Genomic DNA, 15,327 nt, shown 5'->3' on the forward strand with positions numbered 1-15,327 from the left:
TCTTGTTCCACATTATAGAAGATGATACACATTAGTTAGAGCTGCATAGATTAATCATTTTAAATCCATGTCTTTAAGGATTTGCTAATTTTCATAAGCTTTGAAGACAGTTTGCATGGAGAAGCTACCATCAGAGAGATAGAACTTCATAATTATCTCCATTTAGCATCAGGTCTTAGCTTTTTTGCTTACCCCTTTTGTCATTTAATATCTTTGTATGCTTTTATAAACCTTTTTTTTAAAGACCCCCTAAGTATTGCTAATAGGGCTGTCAAGCGATTAATCACACTGTTAAACAACAATAGAATGCCATTTATTTTAAATATTTTTGGATGTTTACTATGGTTTTCAAATATATTCATTTCAATTTCAACATAGAATACAAAGTGTACAGTGCTCATTTTATATTTTTGATTACAAATATTTGCACTGTAAAAAAACAAAGAATGTATTTTTCAATTCACCTCCTACAAGTACTGTAGTGCAATCTCTTTATCATGAAAGTTGAACTTACAAATGTAGAATTATGTACAAAAAACCTGCATTCAAAAATAAAACAATGTAAAACTTTAGAGCCATTCAGTCCTACATCTTGGTGAGCTACTCACTCAGACAAACAAGGTTGGTTACAATTTGCAGGAGATAATGCTGCCTGCTTCTTGTTTACAATGTCACCTGAAGTGAGAACAGGCATTCGCATGGCACTGTTGTATCTGGCGTTGCAAGATATTTACGTGCCAGATGGGCTAAAGATTAATGTCTTTTCATGCTTCAACCACATTCCAGAGAACATTCTTTTATGGTGGTGATGGGTTCTGCTGAAGAAATACACTTCTCTCCCCAAGGAGTAGTCACAAATTTATTGACGCATTTTTTTTTTTTTTATTATTTTACTTGTTTTTTTAACAAGCATAGTCAGTATGGAAGCATTTCCTCTGGAATGGTGGCCGAAGCATGGAAGGGGCATACGAATTTTTAGCATATCTGGCATGTAAATACCTTGCAACGCCGGCTACAAAAGTACCATGCGAACGCCTGTTCTCACTTTTAGGTGACATTGTAAGTAAGAAGCAGGCAACAGTATCTCCCGTCAATGTAAACAAGCTTGTTTGTCTTAGCGATTGTCAGAATAAGAAGTAGGACTGAGTGGACTTGTAGGCTCTAAAGTTTTGCACTGTTTTGTTTTTGAGTGCAGTTAAGTAACCAAAAAAAATCTGCATTTGTAAGTTACACTTTCACGATAGAGATTGCACGTCAGTACTTGTATGAGGTGAATTTAAAAATACTATTTCTTTCATCATTTTTACAGTGCATATATTTGTAATAAAAAATAATAGTGAGCACTGTGCACTTTGTATTCTGTGTTGTAATTGAAATCAATATTGAAAATGTAGAAAAACATGCAAAAATATTTAACAAATTTCAATTGGTATTCTATCGTTATAAGTGCGATTAATTGCAATTCTTTTTAATCGTGATAAAAAATTTTGAGTTAATCGCGTGACTTAACTGTGATTAATTGACAGCCCTAACTGCTTAAAAAAAAAAAAAACTAATGAAAAATACTTTGAGGAATGTAAGAAGTGAGTCATTAGTGATGGGGTTTGGCTTGTTTAAATAACGTGCATTTCATAGAGCCCCTTAATGGCAATGAAAATTGCTGAAAATACCGTAAAACAATAAAGACTGTACGTGTGCAGTAATGTCCTGTTTTGCTGCTTCATCCACCCAGTCCATTTGATACATTTGTTCCCTCTAATTCAGTGTCCTGTAGGATTTCACATGTGTATGTTTTTAACATTCGAAGAGATGTGTTCAAAAATAGAATCTCTTCACCTTCCTTCCCCCTTCTCAGTAAAAAGATGTTGAACTTGATTTTCTTCTGATGCGATCACAAGACTGCTGCTGCAGTAGGGGCTTAATGCTGTTTACGTCGTCATTTTACATAGCAACATCTCCCTGGGGATTTTTAAACAATGCAGCTGTTCATGAAAGATGAAGAGGGGGGAAAACAGTTGCATCTGCCATTCGGATTATTACAAAAAAGAAGCCGCAAGCAAACCACTGAGTGCAGTAGATTCATGATTCTGCATGAATGGACAACGGAATCATGGGAGCTGCCATTTTTTTCTTGAATGGAAGAGAGCATCATGGGAATGTGGTTGTTTCTAATCTTTTTGTGAATGATTCTTTTCCATTTAAATTGGCACCATTTTTATGAATGATTTAAAATAATTTTTCCACAACCATTCTTTAAAATGTGCATAAATTACTAAAGGAACACTAAAATAATGCTTTTTCCCATCTAATTTAAACTATTTTGGTCACCACCTTTTGTTTTGCTGATGTCCAAGACGGCACTGTTTTGATGTTAATTTAACGTAATTAATTTAACTTGCTGTAAAGAGAATTAGGCTACAGAGACATTTTATTCTTAAATCTTGAATAAAATGTCAGAAATTATAACAATGTAATTTGTTCCAGCATGCTGCAAGAATGGAAGTGACACTATGTTGAATGATTGTGTTGGCCTTTTGTAACCTGTAGTTGTACCTTTTTTTTCCTACTTCCTTTCTTCTGGCCCCTTGGTTTCTTAAACATCAAAAAAGTCAGGGTTGGGGTGGAGATTTAGGGCAACAGGAAACTGCGCACATTTAAGCTGCAGCGCTTTCTGCACCAATAGTCTTTTGCTAATGTTAGTGAGCCACTTAAACTCTATAAATATTTGAAGTACAGTGGTCCCTGATCCCATTGTACTTTAATTCTCATCATATAACAGATATGTGAAATTTGCTTCTAACTTTTGGATTTTGTATGGTCTGTAGTAGTTTTTAACCTGTGTAGTTTGCTAACTCCCTGGACTCTCATGAACAGAAGGTGCTGAATCTTTTGAGGCTCTTGTGGTGAGAGAGTACAACTAGTTGAATGTGTCTTTAAAGAGTTGGAAGATTTTAATATTACTCTGAAGGTTTATGCATAAATCAAAGCAGCCTAACAGTAAAACACTTGCCCTGCACAAATGAACGTGACACTGTATAACAATGTTTTGAACTAACACTGTAGTAGTTTGTCTTAAACCATAATGACTTAAGTATCCTTCATATTTTTAAAATTGGAATGGCCAAGTGCTTTAACTTAACTATATTCAACTTTTTGTTTGTTATTTTTCAGAAGAGAAATTCAAAGTGGAAACAAAAATGATTGCTGCTGACTTTGGTGAGAGAGAAGATATTTACAGTAGAATTAAAGCAGGACTGGAAGGCCTTGAGATTGGTGTTTTAGGTTTGTATCTGACCTGTTTCTAGATTTTTCCGTGCTGGAGATATTTGTCTTGATATCCCTGTTAGTTTGCTCCCCTCTGCCCTAATATTAAAAGTTTATTGAAATCAGCCTGAAAAGGCTGTGGATATGACTGAGCTGAAAAAAGTGAAGTAACTGCATTCTAGATATTTCTTATTATGGCCCTGATTCCTAAAAGCATCCCTATTCAGGAGAGCGCTTACTCCAGTACTTCAGTTCTTTCCTAAATCAGGGTGCTTCTGATGATGCATTTTGTATGCTTTATTTTTATTTATATTACTAAAGGCTGACCTTCAGTTCTAAGTGCCTTTAATACTTCAAATACTAGTATTTGATCCTCTGTGGCATTAGCCAAAGGGGCTGATACTTCTCCTTGCCTTCTGATTACTTCCCACGACCCTCCAGTTTACATCATGAAGCTGTAATAGAAGCCAGCTAACTTCAACCTGTCTAACTTTAGTTTTCATAAGACATAAGGGGGTAAATGAGTCTTTAAAGTCAGGCTACGATTTTACTTTTTTGTACTCATAGCACACTTTTGTTATATAAATACCTTCAATAGGACTTGTGAGAAATGGTGCATTTGTGATCACAAATCAGCACTGAAAATGCTTCTGCATTTATTCATAAATCCCAGCTCTAATGAAACTAAATGTTTAGTTTTTCTGCTCTTTGTATATAGAGTAGCAGTTGAATCCTGTGGGAACAATATTAACTTTTAGTTACAGAACTGCTGAAGGTAGGATATAACGTGAAGTCATTGACTTCCTGCTTCAGGAGGTTCAGGTTTGACTATGTTCTGGTCATATGAGTTAGCACTATTGTTCAGCCTATTGCACTTCTCCTTTGGGTGCCATACAGTATCTTGAAGTCTTGGCATTTTCTCATCGAAAGGGTGGGAGAAGACAAGGTGATTATTCTGTTTGCTTCACTGAACCTAAAATCAATACGTAATTCAAACCAGTTCTTAAGCTCAAGAACCTGTAGAGTTTCCTCAAGATAAGAAGACATACTTTAGATTCAGACAATTCAGTAAAGGAATTTTCTTAAAATTATATGTTTGTACTGCATTTCCCTGTGTGTATATATTCCTACGCACCTTTCTCACACTGCGTTTCTACAGTTCTCCATTATGAGGATGGGAACCGGTAATGGTAAACAACGGCTTGAGATTTCACAAATCTGTCATCTGAAGCTCTCTAAAAGATAACACTGTTTTACGACACCCATGTGAGGTAAATAAGAATGTATACAAAATTTCCAGAGTGTTTTAGGGTACAATTGCAGCTGAGATTAGAACAAAGGAGTTCTGACTTCTGCTCCCCTACTTGATCTATAAGACCAAGTTTCTTCCTAAACCAGAACCAATACATATGGAATAGTTTTGCATTTAAGAAAAAAATCAATAATATTTCTTAGGTGTAGGTAATCCTGGATATCTGTACCCTCAAATTGGGGCGGTCTGTGCTAGCTCTATGGTATCCATTGCAAATGTTCCGAGGTTCTTGAGCTGCTTAAACTGTTGGCAGTTGTAACGTGTGTTCTCTTTTAGAGGGCACCAGCACCTACGAGGGCAATTCATATTTTTTCCAGATAATGTGATAACCCATTGTCTCTCTCTTTAAAACTGGCAATTTACGGTTCAGATTATGGCTAATCCATAAAGGCAGTATTTTGTTGATTGCCAGAAAATCAAGTTTGTTTTAAAGATGAAATGCGGCATTGTAGACTTCTGTGACATTAATTGCTGTGCAAGATCTATGTTCAATCTTCTGCCAATATATGCTGTCCATATGAGTGTCTGAGAAGACATGGGTTTAAGTGAGACCCCTAACCATGCTAATAAGGCACTTAGCTACATAGTGCATATTCTTCTTTGGGGCCTCACTTGGGTTGATATGAAGTAGTAACTTAGTGGAGCTCAGTACTCACTATTGCAGGATAGGGTTCCTTGCACTGTGTCCTGATTACTTTTAACCTTTCACTTATATACACACAATAGTCTGCATCTACACTGGGCAGAATCAAGACCCCTGTGATTGCAAAGTCATAGCACAAGTGTGTACTAAAGTATTTACAGATTAAAATCCTTGTAAACTCCTTTTTATTTGGAAGTTACTTCTCACCCACATGCAAAGGCTAGAGTTTGCATAATGTTTTGCTGTGTGTTCAAAACAGCATTGTCAGTGACTTTGAACATGTGCTAACTGCAGCAATATGTTAAATAGGCAGAGATGGAGATTTTCCTTGCACCACTTTAAGTAATGGGCTTCTTAAATGAAGTTTGACAAACTTGAGACACTGTCCAGGTCAGCAGACTCCTATTTTTAGGTAAATACACAATTTTCTATCACTTTCCATCTGGTTTCAGTTTTATTTTAAACAAAATTTTAGTTAATTTTAAGATGGCTACAAAACTTATTAATGAGAGCCACCAATGATAAGGGCTGCACCACCAAGCCCAGTACTGAGCTGAGTGTGGAGCAGGTGAATGCAAAGCCAAGGGCATTACTGACTAGGTTTCTTGTAAACTTCCCTCTATTTCCTGCTCACAAAAATGGACCAGGCAGACAAGTCAGGAAAATTCCTCAAGTTCTGTGTTGATGCCCATGAACATTCCTGTGGATGAGGTTGCACTCTGTACATGAGATGCCCAAAATTAAGTGTTAGCTCTATCAAGTGATTTGTGATGCTCAATCTTTATAAAATCACCATCAATTTAGAACTAGTTTTGCTTGCATACATTTCAACAGATGAATTCCTCACCATCCTTTTTGCTAGCAGAGCCAGGCTTTGGGCTCCATGAAGGAGAATTGCATTTTTAAAGTCTGTTTCTAGTTTTTCCCTTGCAAATAGCCATGGAAATGGATTGCTAAAACTGAAAAGAGTACAGTGTTGAGTTCCATTCTGCAGTGAAAGGTTGAATGGGGGGAAGATGTGGAAATTTAAATATCTCCCTAACACAAACTTGCTTATGAGTTAAATTTTCAGAAAATCCTGAAAAACCGTGTCCCTAACTCTTCACACTACCTTGAGTTGTGCCCTACCCATAAAAGTGGATGACTGTGGTGAAAAATTTGTTATATTTAGGATGACTGGTGGCCAAAAAATGTATCCCGCACCCATGCCAATACTGACACTGCTTGTTAAAACTTCTATGCCTCTGAGGGTATGTCTACACTGCAGTAAAATACCCATGGCTGGCCCCGATCAGCTGACTTGGGCTCAGGCTGTGGAGCTATAAAATTGCAGTGTAGACACTTGCACTGAAGTCTGGGCTCTGGGACCCGCCCCCATCGCAGGGTCCTAGTGCCCAGGCACCAGCCCAAGCCCAAATGTCTACACTGCAGTTTTATAGCCCCATAGTCTGAGCCTTGTGAGTCCGAGTCAGCTGACATGGGCCAGCGACAGGGGTTTTACTGCAATGTACACACACTAGGAATGTGCAGAGCACTTGTTAATAGTCTGCAGGATGTTTATTTCTCCTCATTTCCAGCTAATATATTTTTAGGATTCTTGTAAAGAAATTTACATGGGTAAGTAGTTGCTGTAAGTAAAGGGGTTCAGAAATCTCGAATAGGAGAGGTGTACTTGACAGTCTCGGAATGAAGTTTAATAACTTCTGCTTATAAGTAATCTTCTGTTAGTTTCCTCCACATATATTTAATATCCTTGATATTGAAATGATTTTTCAGACTATCTTAAAATGCAACCTTTTGCAACTGAGACAAAGATCCCATGACACTTCTCATAAAATGTTTGCCTCAGTGGCATTGGTCGGAAAGTTTCCCTTCACCTGCAAAGGAGAATGCATTTCAACAATGCTGTTAATATATTAATAGTACAGTGCTTTAGGATCCTATGGGGTTGAAGGCACTATAGAAATGAAAAATATTGAGTCCGTAGCAACTGACTATGGTGTGTCTATAGATTAACTTCAGTGGGTATGTCTACGCTGAAATGTAAGCCAAAGAGGTAGTGGAATTCAAGTGAGCAGACTCTGGGTGTGTTAACCTAGCGGGCTTGAGTGCCTACACTCATTTGTAACCCTAGGTTAGGCATTATTGAACCCTCGGTCCCACCCTGGGCTGCCAGTGTCTACACTGCATTATGCATTCCCAAGTCAAGCCACCCATATCCCAGACTTTGTGCCTCCCAAAACGTGGACACTCTAGCCCTTTGTTCATGTTGCAGTGTGGGAAAACGTTTGTCCAGAGGACAAAGAAAGTTGGTGTGTGTCTAAGTGTGGGATACTTGTGCCCTGGGAGTCTGCCAAGATTCCAGTGGGGATGCATTTACACTGCAAAGCAATAGAGCTTGAACCCTAAGTTGTGGTTTGACTCAGGCTCAGGCCCTCCACCTCCGTGGGGCTTTGGGATCCTGAGTCCAAGCGCTGGGTTAGCACGATTCGTGTGTAGACGGAATGGGGTTTAGGCTTGAGCCTGAGTTTTAACCCTGGGTTTACATTGAACAGTAGACTTGTTCAGTGAGGTCAACAGCAACTAAATATGTATGAAACAAACATTGTTTTCATGCTACTGTCTTTCATAGTGAAGTTGAAATTGAGAATATAAAGGACAGAAGAAGCACTGTTTGAGTGGGATTATAAGTTTTCTATGATTTGTTAGTGTTTAGATTACTAGAGTATGAATACTTGCTTCATATCTGGGCTTATCTACACTGGCAATTTACAGCGCTGCAAATTTCTTGCTCGGGGGTGTGAAAAAACACCCTCCTGAACGCAGCAAGTTTCAGCGCTGTAAAGCACCAGTGTAGACAGTGCACCAGCGCTGGGAGCTACACCCCTCGTGGAGGTGGGGTTTTTTAGAGTGCTTTAGTATTGCCAGTGTAGACTAGCCCTCTGAGAACAAGTCTGAAGTACTGCATTAAAAAATTAGGTTTAAACAATTAGCAGATTGTCAGTTAATTTTAAATGCTGCTGGTGGGGGGAGATTTCACAGATCTGAAGAGTGTGAAAATAACTTGTGGACCAGTTTGCTATGGTGAATCCCCATGTAATGAGCCTTTGACTAGACAGAGAAAGCAAAACACAAACCCTTTCAAAAAGCAGTTAAGATTTGTCAAAAACATGCACTGCTTAATGTACTAAGATTGTCATTAATGAGATTTCTCCTGCACTCCTATTCGTGCTCTCCCTCCCTCACAAGCTATTGAAGCTCTTTGACAGAGTGCCATCAATGAGCTCGCAGATTGCATGTTGGTTACTGCTGCCATCTACTGTCCTGACACAGCAATTGCCGATTTAGGAGTGGTGTTAATTTGGCCATTTCAGTGTATTTCACTTTCTAGGGCTCCCTTCTGCTATACTGTGTGTGTGTGCGCGCATGTGTGTGCAGTTTTTTCACAGAAATTACAAGATTGAGCAGAACCATGGTGATGGCCTATAAATAACTTCTTGTCTGGAGAGCTTGTTGCAGATATTTGGGGTGGGGAGAGAAGTAGGCCCCTTCTCAAGGCAGTGGGGAAACTGTCTGGCACATTTACTCTTTCACAAACTGTAAACCATTGTCACGTAGGATGTTGCCAGGGATTGGGATGTCCCTTGACTTTTCATTTAATTCAGGTGAGTTACACAATTGTAACTCTGCACACTTGGTACAGTTCTGTCCAGGAGAAGGGTCTGGGGGATGAGAAGGATTCAAATGCAAGTTAAAAATAATTGGGAATATTCTTTTAACAACATTTTAAAAAGTAAAGAATAACGGTGTCTTCTACAGGTAGTCATGAGTTTTGCCTAAGTGTTTGTACTGCATTCCTTATAGTGGGTGCTGGGTTACCAGCTGTTCCTTCTCTTCATGCACTCTAATGGACTAGTTCAAGGGCTGCTTCTCTTCTCCCTGTATTTAAAAATAGAAATTGAGTGAGAATTATAACGATTAGCTTGTATTTAAACATGAAGTTTGCTTACCTGCTTCTGATCCCAATAAATTAACCTTAAACTGCATTAAAACATTGGAGAGTGATTGTAACTTGGGAGTGGAAGGCTCAACATGTGAAGGCAGATGATCTTTTCAAACTAAGATTATGTGAAGAGAGAGGGCATTTGACTGTGGATTTAGTGGCCATAGAGTGAGCGCTTGCCTCAGTTTCTGGTTCATGTGGTCCATGCCAACGCAAACTGTCTTGCGCATAGCATGTTGAGGCTCACTTATTAGAGATGCAACATGGTCTAAACCATGCGTGCTGCAAATTTCAAAAGGGGAAAGCTATATATTGGAAATAACCACCTCACTTACAGGAATGTTTCCTGTGTTGTACTATAAAGCTTAGCAGAAATCCGGTAGGACATGTGGAAGATGACAATTACAATTTATATGGTCAAAAAGAATTCCAAAAATTATATTTAAGTGTCTTATGTGTTCACCCTTGCACTGTCCACGAGTACATGTGAGTGTGTGCATGCTGTAGGAAATGTGACACGCCACAAGGGCATAAAGGGCACAGTTATAAAGCATCTGAATGTGGCATTGTTAACTCTGAAATGAGACTGCTTATTGCAAGTCTTCAAAGCTTCAGAATTGGAATGACAGTCAGCAGAAACAAGTAAAACTTGTTGATTTTTGTTTCAGTCAACAATGTGGGGATTTCATACACTTACCCTGAATATTTTCTTGATGTTCCAGACCTGGATAATGTAAGTGATGCTATGTTTAACTTAACTCTTCTGCAGTTTTCTTACCTTAATAGTAAACTTGTCTTAGATTTCTGAGCAGGATGGAATGCTTGTTGAATGGGGTAGCCTGGATGTAATTGTAAGTAATACAACATTAAGGCTAACAGGCTTACTTACACACACAAGATTGGGAAATGCAAAGAGATGATAGAAGCTTAGCCTTTTTTAGATACTTGCATATTTTTTGTTCTTCCAGAACAAAAAAATTGCATGTATCCATTCGAAATTACGTGTAAAAGATGTAACTGAGCTACAGTTGCTATGCGATCCATATCTGAATTTCATGGCTATTGGGTATAATCTCAACTGAATTTTACTCTTTTTTTGTACTCTTTTTACTTGGTTTTTAAAAAATGAAGTGAAGGCAGTGAAAGCAAGTGATCCATGTGAAAAAATACAGACTATTTGTAGATGTTATACTTGTGTGGACTTGACAGTTTTTATAACAGCTTTAAAGATTGTTTTTCAAATTGCCAGGGTTCATACTTTAGTGAGTACTAAATACATACTAAATATGAACAAGATAAACAAAACTGAAATGCAAAGTTTAATGCTTCAAAATGTACACATTTTTTAGAAATGTGTCCATCCTTTGTCCCATTCTCATGGTCTGATAACTCAAACAGGTTAATGGATATATTCATTCTTTTGGGGTCACCGTTAAATAAGCTTGAAAATCTTAAGTTCGTTGAAAGTGCTGTAATGTATCTTCATCTAATGACTAAAAAACTTGTCAGTAAGTGAATTAATACACTAAGCGATATATAGGCAAATGATAGCCATTTAAAAGTCTGTAATATATTAAAAGCAATTGTGATTTAATGTTGTTCAGTGGTCAGCATGTCAAGGAAGCCAGAATTTACACAGCCGGAGAGTTTATAAGTATGTAATAGTATAAGGAAGTGTTTTGCAACCATGATATGTATGCACAGTTCACATTAGTAGGATTCCTAAACTGGTAAAAATCATCCAGTAAAATAGTTGAGGTACCAGTCCACTCATTTTTTATTCTTTCAAGTTGTTTCTTTAACACTGGAAGCAATTGCAGATTTTCTTAACCATAATTTTTCCTACCCTATTACTGCCTCTCTGCATCCTCTTGTATTGAAGCAGGTGTGAATAGGTATCGACTATAGGAAAGTAGTCTTCAGAGCACACAATCTGAAATGAGGATAAATGTTAGTTCACAGTCCAGAATGCCAAATGATCCCACTTACCTTTTTAATTTAAATCAGGTGCTCACTCTACACTACATAGGTAATTAAGCAGACTTACTGTATATACAACTAAATATAATGCCTGCATGTTTGTGGTGAGATATCTTTCAATATCTAAGTGACTGACAGCCTACACCCGTGTCAATCTGGGTGCACACCTGATTCTGACAGAGATCAGGGGTAGGGAGGTTGCTAGATTTCCTGCTGGAGATAGAGTTTTTGCTATAGTGCATGTGGCTTTTTTAAATTATGACACTTTGAGCCTTGGACAGTTTGTTAATAGTTATCAAAATAATCTTTTCTATAAATCTGTTTTTTCCTGCAGACAATCAATAAAATGATAAACATTAACATCATGTCCGTTTGCAAGGTAAGTGCCCTCTCACTGATATTTGCACTTAAAATTCTTAAGTATTCTAAAACAATAAACAACTTTGATTCAACTGCTACAAGTAAATTGCTTTCACTTCCTTTGAGCAATGCAGTTTCTCTCCTCCTTTTAATCTCAAGAATTGCTACGTTTAGTTTGCACTCTCCTACCTGCTCACCAGACTGTTCTCCAATTATGTTGCATAGAAGACAACTTAATATAAATGATACACAAAGGTTGCTATAAAAGACTAAGGTGTGTACTTAAAACAAAACCTCATGATCTTTCCCATTCATAATCCTGTCTTTCTCATGTCCCTGCACTTATCTCTCATCCCTTGCTGTCCTAGACTGTAAGCTTCTCTGGGCAGAGAAGTCCTTCATTTTTTTTTTTTTAAATGAGGTACCATGTGCACTGATGGCACAACAGTTAAATATTGTATTCTCTGTGTGAGACGAGAAAAACAAGCAGGACACTACTTGCTGTTGTGTGGTGTTGTACAAGTAGTCTGTTTTAACTTTTAGAATGCTATCTTTGAAATTATTTCTCTCCCCTTCAATAGTATCTTGAAACTTTTTGATGTGTTCAGTTACTTGTTTTAAAATTTGGAAGAAAGGAGTCTGATTTCAGCCTTAAATTCAACAGCATCAATGTTTTCTTGTTTGTTAAAACCAAGTCTGTGGTGTGGCACGGTGAGCAGGGGAAGACTTTATTCTTTACCCAGGTATGCTAAATATATCAGACTTTTAATAGGAGATGGAAAGGATACCAGCTTCTCTATTGCTTCGGAAATCCATATTGGTAAGTTGAGGAAGCATGCTGGAAGAAATGTATGTTACTACTCACCACTAAGGGTTTGGCTACACTTGCAAGTTACAGCACAACAAAGGAGCCCCAGGTGCACTAGCTCACTACCCGTCCACACTGGCAAGGCACGTAGAGCGCTCTGACTCCGTGGCTACAGCGCTCCTGGTACTCCACCTTGGCAAGTGAAATAACATTGGCTGCGCTCCCGCTGGAGCACCACGGCACCAGTATGGACGAGGTGTTGCATTGCTGAGCTCTGATCAGCCTCCAGAAACGTCCCATAATCCCCTTAAGTCAAGTGGTCACTCTTGTCGTTGTTTTGGAATCACTGTAGTAATGCAGAAATGCCCTTTGAAAGCTCCATTTCTGACAGCCAGCTGCTTATCTGCTCCGAGATAAAGCAACCATTAGTGTGGAATGCTGTGTGTGAGAGGGAGAGAGGTGGGGTGGGGGAAGGGGGGTCTGCTGCTGTCTGAACTTACAAGACAGCATGCTGACATGCTCTCAGCCCCCCAAAAACCCACTCTCTCTCCCCTCACATAAACACAACACACTCCCTGTCACACTCCACCCGCCCTTGCCTCCATTTGAAAAGCACATTGCAGTCACTTGCATGCTGGGATAGCTGCCCATAATGCACTGCTGCAAGTGCAGCAAATGTGGCCACGCCAGTGTGCTTGAAGCTGTCAGTGTCGACAGATTGCATCGCTTTCCCTACTGCGCTCTACGAAGGCTGGTTTAACTCAGTGCTCTACATCTGCAAGTGTAGCCATGCCCTAAGCTCCTATTTGCTTTTATGTATATAGGATGGAAGAAAACTTGCAACTCTTCTGACAGCTAAGGGTTAACTTTTTGTCTCCTGTTGAAACCAAAACACTGGGTGAATTTAGTTGGGAGTTGTGGTTGCATGGATAGGATTTACCCGTGTAGATGGGAGTTTTGGTTTTCTTTTAACACGTCGAAGTTCATCTAACGTGCTGCCAAGAAGCTTAGTCTGAAGTTATCTGATTTCTATCCAAAAAGATACAGAAGCCGGAAAAGAACAAAACAATACTGCCGTAAGAATTCCCTTCACTACAATGCTTCAGTTTAAAAAAGAAAAGAGAGAAAGAAAAAAGGATATATTAGGTAGTAGATTGTGGTCCACTTGCTACTGTTAACTCTTTACTGTTTTGGAATTTATATGTTACTTGGAATCTGGGTACTACTTGTTCCAAAACTAGAAGTTGCTTAATTTACCATAGTTGTTGTTACTCCAGCAACTGCCTTTTCCCACTAGCCTGACTGTTGTTGTACCTGTGGTTTTGCACATCTTCGTCCCCAGCAAGCACCACCATTCTTCTGTCAGATGGGCTGGATCACAGTGACTTGTTGCTCTCCTACAAGATTTCTATTTGGGAGAAGCCAGATTATGATCAACAGCTTTATCTAGGAAAGATTTTCAACAAAGGTCACTCACCTGAGCTAATATACAGAATTAATGCCTACAACACTTGTGTGTAAAACTTTGTGTAAAGTATCTGGTGACCTCTCAACTAGAGCTAAAATGTATAAACGGTAAGGTGCAGGAGGACTTCAGTTTCTCCTGATGTGTGACATCCTCACTCCACCAGAAGAGGGAGCCTACTATTCAGTGATTGAAGACTTGGGGACTGCTCTAGTTTGTTCAGCAGTTCAGATTTTCATGTATTTTAGCAGCTGTTTTCTGCAAATAATTAATATTTTCTCTTACTCTAAAGCCCTGCCTCTGACCTGGTGTGAGACATCAGATAAATCATTTTACCTTTTTAAACTTCACTTTCCTGGTCTATAAAATGTGGATGACACTTACCCCTCCTTTTGTAAAGTGTTTTGAGATGTGTAGATAAGTGCTATGGAAGATCTAAATTGTATTATTATTAATGGTAAAGACTAGTTCTCTGCTTCCCTCGACATACCCTATATCTGTATTAAGAAGAGTGGTATAAAGCTCACACCAAAGTAGTCTTTACATTTTCCCTTGCATTAATGTGTGTGGGGTACCAGTTAGCTTTAACTTGATGGGTCTTAAGGCTGTCATAGAATCATAGAATATCAGGGTTGGAAGGGACCTCAGGAGGTCATCTAATCCAACCCCCTGCTCAAAGCTGTCAGCTGGAAATAATACTTAGCACTTCAGTAGTTCTTTCCATCTTCAAAGGGTTAACATTAACTTATTTAAAGGAGTATTCAGGGAATTAATTATACCCATTTTAGCAATGAGACTGAGTTAGACTGGTCAAGGCCACAGAAGGAGTCAGTTCAGATCTAGGATGAGAAATTAGCTGTTCCTCTCTTCCAGTCCAACTCTGCGTCTCCATGCAATACAATCTTAAAAATCAATGGTGGAAAGAAAATAGCATCCTTTCCCCAAAGGGAATATTATCTTGCTTTGTTTGGAAAGCATGTAGCTCACTTAAAATTTTACTGTAATATTTTAAAATGTATAGGTATCAATGTGTCAAGCTGGGAAGAAGGTGTCTGTTGGCATTAAGACTACACTTGTAACACCTTAGTGAAGAGCGGAAAGAGAGCATATAATATTAGAAATTCTGAATAAAAGTTAGGACAGGAAAATGTTATAAAACAGAATTAGAGATAATAGAAACATAGGCAGAAAATAATCCAAAATACAGATACTCCACAGGAGTGAGAAACCTGTGGAACAAGAATGACATCCCCATCATGTTGTAAATTCATGTTTAAAATAGCCCAGGGCAGCCAAAGACTGCATGCCTGTGAGTGTGTGTAACATTATGTCACAGAGAAGAAGTGATGGTCCTTCTTTGGCTCTGGTGGGACCATATTTAGGAAATTGCATTTGGTTGGGCGCACCATGTTTCGAGAAAGATGTTGATAAATTGAACGCAATCCAGAGGAGACCAACAAAAAGAGCAGTTAACTTATGAGGAAAGATCAAG

At 38.6% G+C, this 15,327-nt stretch overlaps 1 protein-coding gene across 5 annotated transcripts in view; it reads left to right on the forward strand.

The window, feature by feature from the left end:
* Positions 1–15,327, forward strand: part of HSD17B12 (hydroxysteroid 17-beta dehydrogenase 12) — a 255,125-nt gene that overhangs the window by 191,776 nt on the left and 48,022 nt on the right. For all 5 annotated transcript variants that reach the window (XM_074955307.1, XM_074955309.1, XM_074955308.1 and 2 more), the window contains 3 exons: positions 3,172–3,282; positions 9,891–9,955; positions 11,537–11,581. In XM_074955307.1, the coding sequence (XP_074811408.1) occupies positions 3,172–3,282; positions 9,891–9,955; positions 11,537–11,581 (221 nt within the window). The remainder of the gene's footprint in view (positions 1–3,171; positions 3,283–9,890; positions 9,956–11,536; positions 11,582–15,327) is intronic.

The sequence above is a fragment of the Natator depressus genome, chromosome 6 (genome assembly GCF_965152275.1).
Source record: "Natator depressus isolate rNatDep1 chromosome 6, rNatDep2.hap1, whole genome shotgun sequence".
In the NCBI taxonomy this organism is placed as follows: domain Eukaryota; kingdom Metazoa; phylum Chordata; order Testudines; family Cheloniidae; genus Natator; species Natator depressus.